Below are 18,664 nucleotides of genomic sequence, written 5' to 3'. Positions count from 1 at the left end.
TGCTGCGCTCATAGGGGTTTGATCTATTTAAACTGTAAATGGGAAATGACACCCATGAAATGAGGTTTTAACTTGGTTGCATTTAAATGTAGAGTTTCCTCTCAGTTCTTTCTGCAGATGCGGAGAACGTCCAGTACGTCCATCGCTTGGAGAAAAGCACAAGGGATGTATTATTGTCTTTTACATTTTTATAATTAGACATCATTTTGCTTTGTCAAAGGGAATCTGTCAGACGGTTTCACATTGTATAATCAATCACCCAATCACAGCCCAGAGTCGGAGCTATAACTGGCTTCACAGGCAAAACCTTTAGATTTGTGGACTTCAGCTTGGGACACAGGCAATGTGAGTGTTTCCATATATGCAAATGAGAATATATGCCCTAGAGTGCCCATAGGGAGGGCTGACTGCCTCCAGTGCCCATAGGGGGGTGGCTGACTGCCTCCAGTGCCCATAGGGAGGGCTGACTGCCTCCAGTGCCCATAGGGAGGGCTGACTGCCTCCAGTGCCCATAGGGGGGGGAGGGCTGACTGCCTCCAGTGCCCATAGGGGGGGGGGGCTGACTGCCTCCAGTGCCCATAGGGGGGGCTGACTGCCTCCAGTGCCCATAGGGGGGGGGGGGGACTGACTGCCTCCAGTGCCCATAGGGGGGGGGGGGACTGACTGTCTCCAGTGCCCATAGGGGGGGGGGGGGCTGACTGCCTCCAGTGCCCATAGGGGGGGGGGGGGGGGGGGCTGACTGCCTCCAGTGCCCATAGGGGGGGGGGGGGGCTGACTGCCTCCAGTGCCCATAGGGGGGGGGGCTGACTGCCTCCAGTGCCCATAGGGGAACGGGGCTGACTGCCTCCAGTGCCCATAGGGGGGGGGGGGGGGCTGACTGTCTCCAGTGCCCATAGGGGGAGGGGGGGCTGACTGTCTCCAGTGCCCATAGGGGGGGGGGGGGGGGGGGCTGACTGTCTCCAGTGCCCATAGGGGGGGGGGGGGCTGACTGCCTCCAGTGCCCATAGGGGGGGGGCTGACTGCCTCCAGTGCCCATAGGGGGGGGGGCTGACTGCCTCCAGTGCCCATAGGGGAACGGGGCTGACTGCCTCCAGTGCCCATAGGGGGGGGGGGGGGGCTGACTGTCTCCAGTGCCCATAGGGGGAGGGGGGGCTGACTGTCTCCAGTGCCCATAGGGGGGGGGGGGGCTGACTGTCTCCAGTGCCTATAGGGGGGGGGGGGGGCTGACTGCCTCCAGTGCCCATAGGGGGGGGGGCTGACTGCCTCCAGTGCCCATAGGGGGGGGGGGGGGGGCTGACTGCCTCCAGTGCCCATAGGGGGGGGGGGGGGGGGCTGACTGCCTCCAGTGCCCATAGGGGGGGGGGGGGGGGGGGGCTGACTGCCTCCAGTGCCCATAGGGGGGGGGGGGGGGCTGACTGCCTCCAGTGCCCATAGGGAGGGCTGACTGCCTCCAGTGCCCATAGGGAGGGCTGACTGCCTCCAGTGCCCATAGGGAGGGCTGACTGCCTCCAGTGCCCATAGGGAGGGCTGACTGCCTCCAGTGCCCATAGGGGGGGGGCTGACTGCCTCCAGTGCCCATAGGGAGGGCTGACTGCCTCCAGTGCCCATTTGACACTCTTTATTCTGTGTGTTGTAGGGAATGGTAATGCTGGCCACTTGAGGAAAACTACCTAGCTGACAAGTATGAAGGTCTAAAGCCGGGATGGGGAACCCTCGGCCCTCCAGCTGTCGCAAAACTATAATTCCCATCATGCCTGGAGGACCCTTTATCAATGTGCAGTATACCCGAGTTACAGAAGTGCTATGTCTATAACGGATAGAACACTTTAATTACTTTAAAAACCCCAAGTTAATTTGATTTACCACAAAAAATCTAAATGAAAGTCTAGGTTATGCCATAAGCCATAGAATTGCATCTATCTTCATACTGAGGGCTCCCTGGTCCCCTCTGACCTGTTTGCAGCCCCCAAAGGTTGTTGAGAAGTAAAAAATCTGGCCATTGACTTGTATGGGAGTTGTGGAAATGACAGAGCCCAGGAGCTGAGCACTGTACTGTCCCCCAGGAGTGACACAAGCAGCTTAGCCCACAGGGTTACACCGTTGGCACAACTCCCACTGAAGTCACTGGACGTTATGCAACTCAGGTTACGTCCACACTGCGGCTTTACTGTCTGTTTAATGTAAACTTTTAAAGGAAAAAACGGATGGTAGAAACGGACGTTGTAGTTTATGAAATACTGCAGAATCCATTTCCCACTGACTTACTTTATATGAAAAAAAACACATTCACAAAGACGTTGTTGACCACATTTTTCTGTGCATTAAAATTAAACAAACTGAAACATATACAGAGAAACTGATGCAAAAACACAGCGGGACCCCAGCCTCACCCAACTGGCCAGATGCGGCTGGAGGGGGATGGGGAGCCCTAGATCTGAATATAAAGGTGGATGCTGGATAAACCTCTATGAAGTGAAAAATCACAAAACTAAAAAATAAAAAGACCATCTAATCCACAGAACACATAACGGGTGGGGGTAGAACGGTTTCTCTATTAGGATTCTGCTCCTCTAAATCTTCATGGAAACACAATCATGGGTGTTAGTGTTGCAGCCCTGTAACTCACCCGCTGATGAAGCTGAGCTTTATCCAGATCCACAGCCCCTCCTGGAGTATGGGCCTGGGCTAACAGAGCCTCCGCTTCACTTATCCACTGCGAGAGGTCACTGAGGTCACCGTGGAACTGACGCCACTCCTCCTGCGCTCTGTCAAAACGACTTCAATAAAAGACGTCAAATCAGTTCACAAATCCAGTTACTTATCTCTAAACTAAATATTTCACCTACAAATTATATATTATAATAAAAAATACAGGAGGAAAAATATAAATGTGATACGTTTCTTATCAGATATATATATATATATATATATATATATATATATATATATATATATATATATATATATATTATATATCTCTTGTCACATTCAGTTGCTCTGATTTCTCTCAGATGATTATTACACGGTCTATGTAATAGAATCACTCTGTGACAAGCTTCTAATGTGTATATATGTATATATATATATATATATATATATATATATATATATATATATATATATATGTGTGTGTGTATATAATGTCCACAATAGAGCGCACTCCCAGTTTCAGTGCTGGAGTGCCTAGTAGCGGAGATTGGATCTCCCAATCAGTCATTATTTGGAGAGATGGAACTTCTTATTGACCAGAATCCTCCTGTGCTCTAGGAATCTCTCTCAGTCTTCAAATTGATCCATAGAATTGCTATATCGGATTGCTTCTCACTTAAAAACAGCTTCTCATAAGCAACGAGCTAACAGCCCAAGTGTGTCCTTTCTGCAGAGACAGTGTATGGTCCAGTTTACAACCTGTATTTGCATTATTACTTAAAGGGGTAGTCTGGTGAATTTTTTTTTCAAATCAACTGGTGCCAGAGTGTTAGACAGATTTGTAAATTGCTTCTATTAAAAGATCTCCAGTCTTCCAGTGCTTATCAGCTGCTGTATGTCCTGCAGGGAGTGGTGTATTCTTTCCAGTCTGACACAGTGCTCTCTGCTGCCACCTCTGTCCATGTCAGGAACTGTCCAGAGCAGCAGCAAATTCCCATAGAAAACCTCTCCTGCTCTGGACAGTTACTGACATGGACAGAGGTGGCAGCAGAGAGCACTGTGTCAGACTGGAGAGAATATACCACTTCCTGCAGAACATACGGCAGACGATAAGTACTGGAAGACTGGATAGATATAAAATATATATAACTTTCAGAAATTCAAGTGATGTCACAGTGATCGCTGGCAGCCTTGTATCTCAGTGATTGCTAACAGCCATATGCCTCAGTGTTTGCTGGCAGCCATGTGCCGCAGAGATCACAGTTCCTGACATGGACAGAGGTGGCGGCAGAGAGCACTGTGTCAGACTGGAGAGAATACACCACTTCCTGCAGGACATACAGCCGCTGATAAGTAATGGAAGACTGAAGTTTTTTCTGTTTTTTTTTTTTTTTTTTTTTATAAATAAAAGTACATTATAAATCTATATAACTTTCTAAACTAGCTGACTGAAAACAGATTCCTTTTTTGCCAGAGTACCCCTTTAAGTCTGCAGACAGAGATATGTAAGGCCATATTAATGCGTGATGGACATCTTGCAGATTTTCACTGGCCTGACTAATTGTTGATGGAGTTCCTTTATTTTTTAGTAGAATGACAATGGGAACCTGTCACGCTGAAATTGCAATCCAATCTGAGAAGTTTGCAGACTCTTTGTGACCATTGTTTCTCACCTCTTCCGCTCACTGAACAGTCTGTTGATTCGATCCCATTCCGCATTGACCTGGGTGAGGGATTCTCCGATTTGTATGGCTTCTGGTCCTGAGGCTTCCAAAATCACATCCGGTTGCTTCTCGTGTATAGATGCAATTTGTTCCCCCAATTTATCCAGGGAATCTTTTATGTCCTAAAGAGAAAGAAAACATGAACATAAAATGACTGTCATGGTGCCTGAGCAGACCCGGATGTAACGTCACTGACAGAATATGTTACTTATTTACCAGACTACGACTACACAAGACATCAGGATACAAAACGCATTCTGATTTCACATGGATTTTGAAGAAATTAATTATATCTCAACAATAAGAAGTACTCTAAAAAGAGTTCGACTAGAATCTATTATTACTTTGTGGACTAACAGAATAACATTTCAGTCCAAGGTTAAAGGAGTACTCCGGAAAAATAAAAATTTCTTTCAGATCAAGTGGTGCCAGGAATTTGTGATTTACTTCTAATAAAAAAACTCAAGTGTTCCAGTACTTATCAGCTGTTGTATGTCCTGCAGGAAGTGGTGTATTCTCTCCAGTCTGACACAGTGCTCTCTGCTGCCACCTCTGTCCATGGCAGGAACTGTCCAGAGCAGGAGAGGTTTTCTATGGGGATTTGCTGCTGCTCTGGACAGTTCCTGACATGGACAGAGGTGGCAGCAGAGAGCACTGTGTCAGACTGGAGAGAATACACCACTTTCTGCAGGACATATAGCAGCTGATAACTACTGGAAGACTGGAGATTTTAAAATATTGTACAAATTTGTATAACTTTATGACATCAGTTGATTTAATCTTTTTTTCCCTCCGATACCTTATACATGGGGACAGCAGTAAAGCGAACACATACTTTTTAAATCTTATGATGTGAAGAATAAGCAAGCAAAAAAGAAGGGGGAAAAAAAGGGTGGGGGGGTGGAAACGTAGTGTAATCCCCACCTTAGCAGGAAAAAAAAACTATAAAAAATGATTTGTATCTTGGTTAATAACAAAGCCTGATATTCTCATTTTCAGGAACTATTATCTACTTGTATCTCGAGTCCCAATTTCTGAGCAGTTGATTTTGTTCGGTTTTCTAGGAAATTACTGGAATTTCAATAAATAACATAAAAACCAGGAAGCCACAAAACCCAGCAGAACCCCCAGATCCCGATGATATCGCTTACCCGGCGTCACATAATACTAAGTTACCTTCAGTAAATCTTCCTGCTTGGAGAAGTTCTCGTACTCGCCGTTGCTGAGCTCGGGCGCAGTAAGCAGGAGCTCGGCGTCCGCTATCGACAGCAAGACCTTGTTTATTTCAACTAAGTAATCGGAAGGAAGGAAGGACGGGCTGAATCCAGCCAAGGAAACACTCGCGTCCAGATGAGAGTCGGTGTCGTCCTACAAGAGAAGACGGGAACATTGCGGCTGGATCTGTAAGCAGCGCAGGATATAGGAATACAGCAGGAGCTGACGTCTCCATATTCCTGTAACCCGCGGCGCGGCCAACCCTGCAGGCACACACGACTCGTAGCAAAGACATCAAGACGGATTTAAGTTATGAAATGTAGGTTACTTCAGCCCCAGTCTAATGGGGTCTCCATTACAGCGCAACCTTTATTTCTGGGTTATCTCAGATTATACGAAGCAAAATGTGGGTCACAACTAGCTGATATAGACGACATCTCCATGTCAGCTCCTCAATATTTCAGCTTCAATTAGAAGGTGACACCACACAAAATAAATGTATCATAAGTGTAGCCTCTAAATTCAGAAAGAGAAGCAGAGAGGAATGACGGACCAAGGACATAGGCCCCTGCACCAAACCGCTTCAATTACATATGAATAAAACAGAAGATTTAACTAAAACAGTGCTAAAAAGGAAGGTAAAAAACTACCTTAAAGGGGAACTCCACCCAAACATAACTCGTGATAGGTTGCTGCCCAAAGTGAGACAGGTGTACATTACTCCATGCAGCAGTAATGTTACAGCTGATCAATGTGTAAGTGGAACAAAGGATAGATCTATATAGAGATATAATACAGATATAATACAGAGTGTGCTTCTACTTACCAGGCTGTGGATACATCTGTATTATATCTGTATTATATATCTCTATATACAGTGTGCTTCTACTTACCAGGCTGTGGATACATCTGTATTATATATCTCTATATACAGTGTGCTTCTACTTACCAGGCTGTGGATACATCTGTATTATATCTGTATTATATATCTCTATATACAGTGTGCTTCTACTTACCAGGCTGTGGATACATCTGTATTATATCTGTATTATATATCTCTATATACAGTGTGCTTCTACTTACCAGGCTGTGGCCTCCATTATCCAGATACATAGCAAACTGCTTCTCGATCTCCTCCCAGCGTTGCTGCATTTTGCCTCCATCGGCCTCTGATCCGGGCTGCAAAACACCGGACTTCTTCTGTAGAACAGCAAATTCTTCTCGATGTTCCTCCACTTCTTTAAGAAGCTCCTGAGAAGTGACCAAACCACATTACAAATAGTACGTATCATGACTGGTCCAAAAAAAAAAAAGTATAATGTATAATGTAGATGTTCCTGTGTGTGCCTTGTGCTGCCCTATGTTAGCAGATGGGTATTGGCATTGGTTTTCTGCCATATTGGTCCCTATTTGATCACAAAAATGGTTTCCTAATGTTGCCTAAATTTCTCCTCACTACGGTGGAGTCCGGTCAGGTACAGCAATTAGACTCATACAGTAAGCGGTTGAGGTCAGTTCACATTATGTGCAGTTTTGATCTCAGGAGGTGAGTGACAACAACATATTCTGATCCCATAGAGATAGCAGCACCTGGGTGTAAAGGGGGCAAGGAGGGGGGCAGTCTGATAAATGATTAGAGATGAGTGTCACTCGAGTATGCTCAGGTCGGATCACTCGGCATTTAAACCTCTGGCTCAATGCAGTCTGAGAAAACCTGGATACAGCCATAAACTATTTTATCCAGGATTCTCTAGGGCTGCATCCAACTTCTTCAGCCACAGTAATCGATGCGAGCGATCTAAGCATGCTCATCTCTAATGATTATGTCATCCTATAGCTCACAGGAAGTCACCTGACCGGACACAGACCGCTCATTCAGACAGAATTATTTGTGGGTCCGACTGGTGATCACATGACCTGGTTACAGTAATGAAATGGAACTAGTAATGGTGAGTGTGCTGAATAATATAATATAACAACAACTTTGGAATATGTTTAAATGACGGCCATTTATAAGTTACAGACATCCACCAGGACATGGACCTGCATACTGTGATTTATAGGTCAGTGATACATACAGGAGCTGGAGCCATCAGACACCGGGTTACCTGAAGCTTCTGGTCATCGTCCGCCTCCTGCAGCCCAGATAGCCGGTGTTCTGTCTCACTGATCCAGCTGGAGAAGCCGTCTTCCTGCTGATCAGTAAACACTGGAGACGATCTGACCTCCTGCCTTCTCCTCACTGACTGCAGCTCCTAAACACACACAGACAATGGGGCACTAAGGCGATGGACACATTTTATCAAACACAATGTATACAGATAGAGTCTGGCTGTATTATGTCCCCACCAGAGGCTATATATACACTATCTATCTATCTTTATTGGGTTCAGGGCTGGACGCCAAAACACAGCTGCGGTCTTTGAGGGCCCCTAACCCAGGCAGCACCAATTTACAAGTGCACATCATAATCAGTTACACAGGTGTTCTCACTACATATAAGTAGCAACAGTGCAGTTACATCCAGAGGCTAATACAGGGCATCTTCTCTGAATGGAGCTGTTCATTTAGTTCCAGCCCAAAACACCATGAAGACTTCTTCCAGCCACATCTTGTCTCTGTAGTGTTTGCCACGCAGATTCTTTGGTGACTGACTTTTTGATCATGCTCCCAAGCTATTTCCCACTCTCTGCACAAACCATTCCATTGCCCCTTTAACAGTACCATTATGTTGCTAATCCAAATACTGTTTCTGGTGCCTTTATAATACTATCCTGGAAAAAAACTGTGCCTAGACACAGCACCCCTCTGGGCCCCACACAGTAACAGCACCCCTCTGGGCCCCACACAGTAACAGCACCCCTCTGGGCCCCACACAGTAACAGCCCCCCCCCTCTGGGCCCCACACAGTAACAGCACCCCTCTGGGCCCCACACAGTAACAGCACCCCTCTGGGCCCCACACAGTAACAGCACCCCTCTGGGCCCCACACAGTAACAGCACCCCTCTGGGCCCCACACAGTAACAGCACCCCTCTGGGCCCCACACAGTAACAGCACCCCTCTGGGCCCCACACAGTAACAGCACCCCTCTGGGCCCCACACAGTAACAGCACCCCTCTGGGCCCCACACAGTAACAGCACCCCTCTGGGCCCCACACAGTAACAGCACCCCTCTGGGCCCCACACAGTAACAGCACCCCTCTGGGCCCCACACAGTAACAGCACCCCTCTGGGCCCCACACAGTAACAATGCCATCCTTAGTATGCAAAGTACACAACAACACCACCTCCATAATGTGCAGATAAAAGTAAAGCAAATAATTCAAAATGCTACAAGTATGACCAGGATTATGTGTGAGCGTTTTCTCCTAACCTTGACGCTGTTGTATCTGGTCTGTAACAGCAGAAGTTCCAGCCGTAGCTTCTCTCTCTGGATGTCGTCCATTGCTTGCTGAAGGAGCAGCTCTCCTCTGTACACCACGTCTTCAATATGAGCCTTTTCCTCTTCAATCTAATTATATGGCGTAAAAATCATATGTCAGAGCTGACCGAAGTGTCTCGTGTTATGGCGGGTCTCGTGTTATGGCGGGTCTCGTGTTATGGCGGGTCTCGTGTAATGTTGGGTCTCGTGTAATGTTGGGTCTCGTGTAATGTTGGGTCTCGTGTAATGTTGGGTCTCGTGTAATGTTGGGTCTCGTGTAATGTTGGGTCTCGTGTAATGTTGGGTCTCGTGTAATGTTGGGTCTCGTGTAATGTTGGGTCTCGTGTAATGTTGGGTCTCGTGTTAACTATTATAGAATATTAGGAGTACCCTCCTGCTCCTTTACCTTCTAGAAAAATCTCAAACATGCATTATAGAGAAGTGGCACAATGAGCGTGAACCAACTTCAAACAACATCCAAATTCTCAGCTGCCGGCTGTACAGAGCCCTTGGCAGCTCAGCCAGCGTACAGCTCATCCCATACGTTCCATGTGCTTACAGCAGACTCCTGTACATAGTTCTACTGGATAACGGACAGAGATGAGCGATCCTCGAGTTCATCCAAACCCGAACCCTCTGCATTTATTACTGGTGGCTGAAGGCGGTGGGTGCAGCCATAAGGCTCCCTGGGAATTCAGCAACCTTCTTCAGCCATCAGCGGTATTCACAGAACATTCGGACAAACCCGGGAGTGCTCGAGCCTCACTCATCTCTAATAATGGAGATAAATTCAATCATTTAGAGGTGACAACTCCAGTCCAAACATGGCAAGTAGATCCTGTTTGTTAGGGAATATGGATATGTAATGTAAGGGGATGTTATACAGCAGATACAATGTGACAATGTAACTGGGAGGAAGGCTACTGGATGGGGATTAAAGCTGAAAGTGGAATGCAGGTTTGTTAAACCACCCAACATATGTATTTAAAAATCTCTAGTCTTCCAGTACTTATCAGCTGCTGTATGTCCTGCGGGAAGTGGTAGAATCTCTCCAGTCTGACACAGTGCTCTCTGCTGCCACCTCTGTCCATGTCAGGAGCTGTGCAGAGCAGCAGCAAATTCCCATAGAAAAGCTCTCCTGCTCTGGACAGTTCCTGACATGGACAGAGGTGGCAGCAGAGAGCACTGTGTCAGACTGGAAAGAATATTCCTGCAGGACATACAGCAGCTGATAAGTACTGGAAGGCAGAAGATTTTTAAAAAGTAGTAAAATACAAACCTACGTAACTTTGATTTTTTTCCCTCTGACATCCCCCGTCTGTCACCAGGAATTCTGTATATACAGTAAATTTGGCTCATGCTGCAATAGGAGAGATAATAAAGCTCCTGTATACAAAGCCAATGCTTTACCACAGGCAGGAGGCTTCTTCTCCTCACCTTCTCACACTCTGCAGGTGACTGTAAGGACTTCTCCAGGAGCCTCTGGACACTGAGCAGCTCGGATTCAAACTCTTCCAGCTCGGAGGCGGTGGGTCCAGTCTTAACAGGTTCTTCTGCTGTGACTTGTGCTCCAGGATCCTGATCCAAAAGTATCTGAAAAAGACGAACCCATAAAGACACGAGAAGATACAAGAAGACACGAGAAGATACAAGAAGAGACGAGAAGATGCAAGAAGATACGAGAAGATACAAGAAGACACGAGAAGATACAAGAAGACACGAGAAGATACAAGAAGACACGAGAAGATACAAGAAGACACGAGAAGATGCAAGAAGACACGAGAAGATACAAGAAGACACGAGAAGATACAAGAAGACACGAGAAGATACAAGAAGACACGAGAAGATACAAGAAGACACGAGAAGATACAAGAAGACACGAGAAGATACAAGAAGACACGAGAAGATACAAGAAGACACGAGAAGATACAAGAAGATACAAGCTCAGTGTGAAATATCTGTCCCTGGTGTGAAACATTCCAGGACATATTGCCCTTTAAAATTCCTGCGTTTTCCTTCATCCCTAAAGCCTGGACCCCTGGCTGCCTCTGTGTACACAGCTGTATTAATTATGAAAGCCGGCCAACAACGGCCGCTGCCACAACATCCTCAATAGGACGAGGGATTCTAAACAGGGATCCCGAATTATTAAAGGGGTACTCTGGCGTATATTTCTTTTTTCTTCCAAATCAACTGGTGTCTATTTGTAATTCACTTCTAATTAAAACTCTCCAGTCTTCCAGTAATTATCAGCTCCTGTATGTTCTGCAGAATGGTGTATTCTCTCTCTCCAGTCTGACACAGTGCTCTCTGCTGCCACCTCTGTCCATGTCAGGGACTGTCCAGAGCAGCAGCAAATCCCCATAGAAATCCTCTCCTGCTCTGGACAGTCCCTGACATGGACAGAGGTGGCAGCAGAGAGCACTGTGTCAGACTGGAGAGAATACACCTGCAGGACATACAGCAGCTGATAAGTACTGGAAGACTGGATAGATATAAAATCTATATAACTTTCAGAAATCCAAGTGATGTGGCAGTGATCCCCGGCAGCCATATATATCGCAGTGATCCCCGGCAGCCATATATATCGCAGTGATCCCCGGCAGCCATATATATCGCAGTGATCCCCGGCAGCCATATATATCGCAGTGATCCCCGACAGCCATATATATCGCAGTGATCCCCGGCAGCCATATATATCGCAGTGATCCCCGGCAGCCATATATCGCAGTGATCCCCGTCAGCCATATATCGCAGTGATCCCCGGCAGCCATATATATCGCAGTGACTGCTGGCAGCCATATATATCGCAGTGATCCCCGGCAGCCATATATATCGCAGTGATCCCCGGCAGCCATATATATCGCAGTGATCCCCGGCAGCCATATATATCGCAGTGATCCCCGGCAGCCATATATCGCAGTGACCACCGGCAGCCATATATCGCAGTGATCCCCGGCAGCCATATATCGCAGTGATCCCCGGCAGCCATATATCGCAGTGATCCCCGGCAGCCATATATATCGCAGTGATCCCCGGCAGCCATATATCGCAGTGATCGCCGGCAGCCATATATATCGCAGTGATCCCCGGCAGCCATATATCGCAGTGATCCCCGGCAGCCATATAGCGCAGTGATCCCCGGCAGCCATATATATATTGCAGTGATCCCCGGCAGCCATATATATCGCAGTGATCCCAGGCAGCCATATATCGCAGTTATCCCCGGCAGCCATATGTCGCAGTGGTCGCTCCTTTTACCTTGGCGGCATTTATGTGCTGAGAAACTTTCTCGAAGTTGCGGTTGAGTTCAGCCACTTTGGGTTCCACCAGCTGCCGGCAAGATGCACCGCGGCTGCTCATGAGTATTCCAGCATGGTCCCGGACATTATCTACCCTGAGACTGACATCATCCAACTCTGACAAAAGACGCTGAAAAAGACAAAATTAGGAAATCTGTCACATTGTCTGCAGAATGTTTCCCCATTAGGCTACGTTCACACAACATACTTTTCATGAAAACAACAGCCATTGGTTTCATACATAAATGGGTTGCATGGAAGTCTATGAAAACAACGGCCATTGTTCACACAATGTACTAATCAACGGCCATTGAATTAACTGACACATCAATTATTTCCGGCCAAATGTCTAACAACATCAGGAAATGTCTCTGACACGGAGGATGACGGCCGGTTCTCACCCTGATGGGCTATGGGGGCACCCTTTTGATATGTCACTAGAGATGAGCGACACACAAGCACGCTAAGGTTCCTCCAGACCCAAACGTTCAGCATTTGATCAGCGTGGCTGAAGTTGGATGCAGCCCTCGTTCAGGCAAACCAGAGTCCCCCAGATTTGCTTAACTCAATGTCCCATACGTGAAAAGTTTTCATTGGTCAGTTTCAGTGCTGAGATCCCCACCAATCAGAAGATAGAGCTAGGAGAAGCGTGCAGCTGTGCGCTTCTATCCCCAGCTTGCAGCCTGATCTGACACATTGCAGGAGCCAGATCCCATAGACTTACAATGTTTGGGTGCGTTCACATTATGCAATCCGTGGGGAATCAGCCTGACCACAGAATGGAGTCTATAGGAGGGTGGAGATGTGAGGAGGAGCACGCAGGGGCAGGGGGCAGAATCAGTGGGAACTTATCAACATGGATTCCGTAGTCTGAACGCGCCCAGTCAGATCGAGCAGCGTTCTGGAGAAAGAATGAAGAGCGCACTTCTCCTGGCTGTAACTAGTGATAGGTCAGGATCTCTGTGACATGTCAAATATTTTTTTGTTTATAGTTTTTTTTAATGGCAGTTAGGCTGGGTTCGCACTGCGTTTTGGAAAAAACAGATGAAAAAACGGATGTATTGGTGTGTTTTCACCCATTTTTCCTTTGTCTTCCAGTGAAAAAAAAATAAAAATAAAAGGGATTAAAACGCATCAGCTTTTTTTTATTTTTTATTAGAGTACATAAAAACACGGTTGGCCACATTTTTATTTACGCTAAAAAACAGAGGTGTTTTGATCCTTTTTTTTTTTATAATTGAAGTCAATGGTAAAACAGATCAGAACGGATGCACACAAATACATCAGTTTTTCATTGGCTGAAAACGGATGCAAAAGTGCAGCGTGGCCCTAGTGTCGCACTTTAAATTCCCCTAGGAACAGATTTGCTGATTCCATGTGTTTTTAACGTCCCTGGTGGCCGTGCAGTGGGCTCCGTACCTTCACAATCTCCTCCTTCTTGTTCGCTGGCTTCTTCTCAATCTCATCCAGAAGAGCTTCCGCCTGATAGAGCCAAGTGCTTATGTGAGCGACATTCTCATCGAAGATCTCCATCTGACTCTGGTGATTCTAACAAAACACAGAGACGGGTCGTTTGCTGTAAGCGTCCAAGTAAATGGCTGATAATGAGCGTGAATTTAGAGCGCTGGCAGCGAGCGGTGACACCAGAGAGCAGTAACACAGCAGGAATACAATGAGAGGGAATCCCAGGACTTATAACATCTGTCCGATATGTCAGCAGGAGAAACACAGGCAAGGATTCCCACACTAACACACACTATAGCAATATATTATAGTATAGCAATAGGGGAAGACGTCAGATCCTTCCGGTACTGATATACAGTATATATGTATTATTAGCAAAAATATAAACTAGGAAAAGGTGCATGGTTGTGTATGGTATTACGGTAAATGTTATGTTCAGTTTGTCCATTGTAACTAGTTACTAAGGAGACATGGTAATCGGGGGACCCATTGGGTGACATTGGCCAGCAAGGGTTAATATGGCTGACAATGGTCACAGAAGTATGGGGCCCGATTTGTTGGCTTTCCCACACTGTTACTGCATGTAAGGATACGGAAACATAACACTACAAACTATACTATAAAATCTGGGGCTAAATAAACTAGATAACCACACTTGTTTTAAATAAGCAAACTTTACGCTGATTCAGCAGGTTCGCTAAACTCTCGTCTGAATCGAACCCTTAATAAACTGCACAAACACAGCCAAACAATTACAGGCGTTTAGCTGCTTTAGTGCAGTTCACAAACTTTACTCATCTATACTGTACTTACCTGTTCCTGCTCCCCCAGTGTCCTCCTTCTCCAATGCCCTGTGTCCCTGGCAGCTGTCAAAATTCCTCTCAGCCAATCACAGACACAGACGGGACAGTGCCAAAGCCAGTGATTGGCTGAGTCCCCCGGAACTCATGTCTCGCGAGTAAAAGCCCATTAAACCAATCGCTGGTGGTGGCACTGTCCTGTCTTAGTCGGGGACTTGCTGGCAGGCTGGAGGCGGCTGAATTCACTAGAAGCCAGGAGGAGGACACGGAGGGAGCACGGGCAGGTGAGAAAAATAGTTTTTTAGATGTGCAGCCGCCATCTTTATGAACTTGTTTCTAACTTTGCAAAAAGTAAACAAGTCCCTGGCAGGCTGTATCTACAACATTTTAGCATCTTTGTAAGGGATAATCACAGTGAGTTCATCAGCAATTTGACCTCCCAGAATTGTAAAAAAAAAAAAAAACAATTAAGTTGCAGATAAAGCCTGCCAGGGACTTGTTTACACCAGTTGTCTCAGAAGGGAGGGGGGGGAAGAGGGAGATAGAGAGAAAAGCTCACACACAGATTGTTGTAGCGTTAGCAGAAAGCAGCAGCTGAGAACTGGGGGAAGGAGACTGATAAGGTAATGACATGATTCATCATATATCTGTCCCCTGTTTACACCATGCTAGCCTTTTCTTAAGGATCTATTACACCAAGCGATTATCGTCCCTATTCGTTTCCCTGTGGCCCCCCTGCTCTTACTCGCTGTCTGTGCATGTAAAGGCGCCGGCAGTGAGTTGGGAAAGAAGAAGTGAGCAATGATCTGACAGCCCGGCGAGCACTTGCTCCTCACCATCGGCCCATGTAATAGGGGCCTTAGTTATTGTACAAGGAGGGAATGTGATGTCAGATTAGCTACATTATTTTAGTGATTTATCATATGCAATTTTTTAAAGAAAACAATTTGCAAACATTGCACAGCCGCATAGCCTAGCGCACTTTATTAGCAAAGGAAATGACACAATAAAGGAACTTTCACCTAATGATTATTTTTGCACAACGACCGAAAGATCCTTACACAGCCTGTAGAAAGTACACCCCCCCCCCCCTCAAAAAAAAAATAAACTCACATAATGCATGCCTTCCCAATTGTTTTGAGCAATGTGTTATTGTAAGAGGAAACTGCTAGGAGTTTGGAGTAATCCCAACATGTGTACCATGAACGCCCTGCACCCTGTATGTGAGATGGGGCCAGGTTCTCTGTATGTGAGATGGGGCCGGGTTCTCTGTATGTAAGATGGGGCCGGGTTCTCTGTATGTGAGATGGGGCCGGGTTCTCTGTATGTGAGATGGGGCCGGGTTCTCTGTATGTGGGATGGGGCCGGGTTCTCTGTATGTGAGATGGGGCCGGGTTCTCTGTATGTGAGATGGGGCCGGGTTCTCTGTACTCACCAGTACTGCCCTGCACCCTGTATGTGAGATGGGGCCGGGTTCTCTGTATGTGAGATGGGGCCGGGTTCTCTGTACTCACCAGTACTGCCCTGCACCCTGTATGTGAGATGGGGCCGGGTTCTCTGTACTCACCAGTACTGCCCTGCACTCTGTATGTGAGATGGGGCCGGGTTCTCTGTATGTGAGATGGGGCCGGGTTCTCTGTACTCACCAGTACTGCCCTGCACCCTGTATGTGAGATGGGGCCGGGTTCTCTGTATGTGAGATGGGGCCGGGTTCTCTGTACTCACCAGTACTGCCCTGCACCCTGTATGTGAGATGGGGCCGGGTTCTCTGTACTCACCAGTACTGCCCTGCACTCTGTATGTGAGATGGGGCTGGGTTCTCTGTATGTGAGATGGGGCCGGATCCTCAGTACTCACCAGTAAGGTGTTGCACCCTGTATGTGAGATGGGGTTGGGTTCTCTGTATGTGAGATGGGGTCGGGTTCTCTGTATGTGAGATGGGGCCGGGTTCTCTGTATGTGAGATGGGGCCGGGTTCTCTGTATGTGAGATGGGGCCGGGTTCTCTGTATGTGAGATGGGGCCGGGTTCTCTGTATGTGAGATGGGGCCGGGTTCTCTCTATGTGAGATGGGGCCGGGTTCTCTGTATGTGAGATGGGGCCGGGTTCTCTGTATGTGAGATGGGGCCGGGTTCTCTGTATGTGAGATGGGGCCGGGTTCTCTGTATGTGAGATGGGGCCGGGTTCTCTGTATCTGAGATGGGGCCGGGTTCTCTGTATGTGAGATGGGGCCGGGTTCTCTGTATGTGAGATGGGGCCGGGTTCTCTGTATGTGAGATGGGGCCGGGTTCTCTGTATGTGAGATGGGGCCGGGTTCTCTGTATGTGAGATGGGGCCGGGTTCTCTGTATGTGAGATGGGGCCGGGTTCTCTGTATGTGAGATGGGGCCGGGTTCTCTGTATGTGAGATGGGGCCGGGTTCTCTGTATGTGAGATGGGGCCGGGTTCTCTGTATGTGAGATGGGGCCGGGTTCTCTGTATGTGAGATGGGGCCGGGTTCTCTGTATGTGAGATGGGGCCGGGTTCTCTGTATGTGAGATGGGGCCGGGTTCTCTGTATGTGAGATGGGGCCGGGTTCTCTGTATGTGAGATGGGGCCGGGTTCTCTGTATGTGAGATGGGGCCGGGTTCTCTGTATGTGAGATGGGGCCGGGTTCTCTGTATGTGAGATGGGGCCGGGTTCTCTGTATGTGAGATGGGGCCGGGTTCTCTGTATATGAGATGGGGCCGGGTTCTCTGTATATGAGATGGGGCCGGGTTCTCTGTATGTAAGATGGGGCCGGGTTCTCTGTATGTAAGATGGGGCCGGGTTCTCTGTATGTAAGATGGGGCCGGGTTCTCTGTATGTAAGATGGGGCCGGGTTCTCTGTATGTAAGATGGGGCCGGGTTCTCTGTATGCAAGATGGGGCCGGGTTCTCTGTATGCAAGATGGGGCCGGGTTCTCTGTATGTAAGATGGGGCCGGGTTCTCTGTATGTAAGATGGGGCCGGGTTCTCTGTATGTAAGATGGGGCCGGGTTCTCTGTATGTAAGATGGGGCCGGGTTCTCTGTATGTGAGATGGGGCCGGGTTCTCTGTATGTAAGATGGGGCCGGGTTCTCAGTATGTAAGATGGGGCCAGGTTCTCTGTATGTGAGATGGGGCCGGGTTCTCTGTATGTAAGATGGGGCCGGATCCTCAGTACTCACCAGTAAGGTGTTGCACCAATCCTCTGTCCAGGTGCGGACTCGGCTCCAGCCAGCGTTCAGGACACACAGCTTTTCCTCCAGGAAGTTCTCACTTCCCTCCACCAAGCACTGAAGAGCCGCGCTACTCTCTGTTACGCTGTTCAGATCCGCTTTCCTCTTCTCCAGCTCCTTCAGCACATTCTACAAAGAGAGCAGCCAGATTATTCCGAGCACGGACCAAAACCTTTGGAATTCTCTCCTCTTCTCACACATTAGGAGCCGCACAGGAAACTTTAGTCCCACGGATTATTTATAGGTTTGATGGGTGCTACACAAATACATCGAGCAGCAAGGGTTACATTCTCCTACAGCGCCCCCACTGGGGAGACCAAGTACTACAGAACAAAGGGCTAACAGATGAGGGACTAGATCCCAGCACTTATCCCTACAGATAATAGATAGAGGTCCCGAACTTTAATTGAAAATTCTCTCTCTGACCCGGTCAGAAGCTTCTAGAGGCCACTCAGCATCTCTCCCATAAGTTATCCAACATACAATATCATCACAGCACAGGAAAGAATAAAGCAGGATGAAATTCAACTTTCCAGAAAGGTAAATGAGGGACCCCAAAATTACTTCTAATTATCACGTAGAAACGCTGAGTGAGGACAATACAGGGAATTGTATGTCCATGTCAGGAACTGTGCAGAGCAGCAGCAAATCCCCATAGAAAACCTCTCCTGCTCTGGACAGTTCCTGACATGGACAGAGGTGGCAGCAGAGAGCACTGTGTCAGACTGGAGAGAATACACCACTTCCTGCGGGACATACAGCAGCTGATAAGTACTGGAAGACTGGAGATTTTTAAATAGAAGTAATTAAAAAATCTATATAACGTTCTGACACCAGTTAATCTGAGAATCA

General features: G+C 47.5%; 1 protein-coding gene across 5 annotated transcripts in view; it reads right to left on the bottom strand.

The window, feature by feature from the left end:
• The window catches only part of UTRN (utrophin), a 410,412-nt gene that overhangs the window by 245,787 nt on the left and 145,961 nt on the right, over window positions 1–18,664 (bottom strand). For 4 of the 5 annotated variants that reach the window (XM_069954241.1, XM_069954239.1, XM_069954240.1 and 1 more), the window contains 10 exons: window positions 17,762–17,941; window positions 13,733–13,861; window positions 12,273–12,443; window positions 10,449–10,604; window positions 8,964–9,101; window positions 7,697–7,843; window positions 6,672–6,839; window positions 5,550–5,741; window positions 4,323–4,495; window positions 2,627–2,777 (listed from right to left, as the gene is read on the bottom strand). In XM_069954241.1, the coding sequence (XP_069810342.1) occupies window positions 2,627–2,777; window positions 4,323–4,495; window positions 5,550–5,741; window positions 6,672–6,839; window positions 7,697–7,843; window positions 8,964–9,101; window positions 10,449–10,604; window positions 12,273–12,443; window positions 13,733–13,861; window positions 17,762–17,941 (1,605 nt within the window). Of the gene's footprint in view, window positions 1–2,626; window positions 2,778–4,322; window positions 4,496–5,549; window positions 5,742–6,671; window positions 6,840–7,696; window positions 7,844–8,963; window positions 9,102–10,448; window positions 10,605–12,272; window positions 12,444–13,732; window positions 13,862–16,434; window positions 16,446–17,761; window positions 17,942–18,664 lie in introns of those variants that run through there. The other variant, XM_069954243.1, reaches the window with a different exon arrangement.

Source organism: Dendropsophus ebraccatus, chromosome 15 (assembly GCF_027789765.1).
Source record: "Dendropsophus ebraccatus isolate aDenEbr1 chromosome 15, aDenEbr1.pat, whole genome shotgun sequence".
Lineage (NCBI taxonomy): Eukaryota > Metazoa > Chordata > Amphibia > Anura > Hylidae > Dendropsophus > Dendropsophus ebraccatus.
The sequence above is the reverse complement of the archived record's forward strand: the minus strand, read 5'-3'. Positions and strand labels throughout refer to the sequence as shown.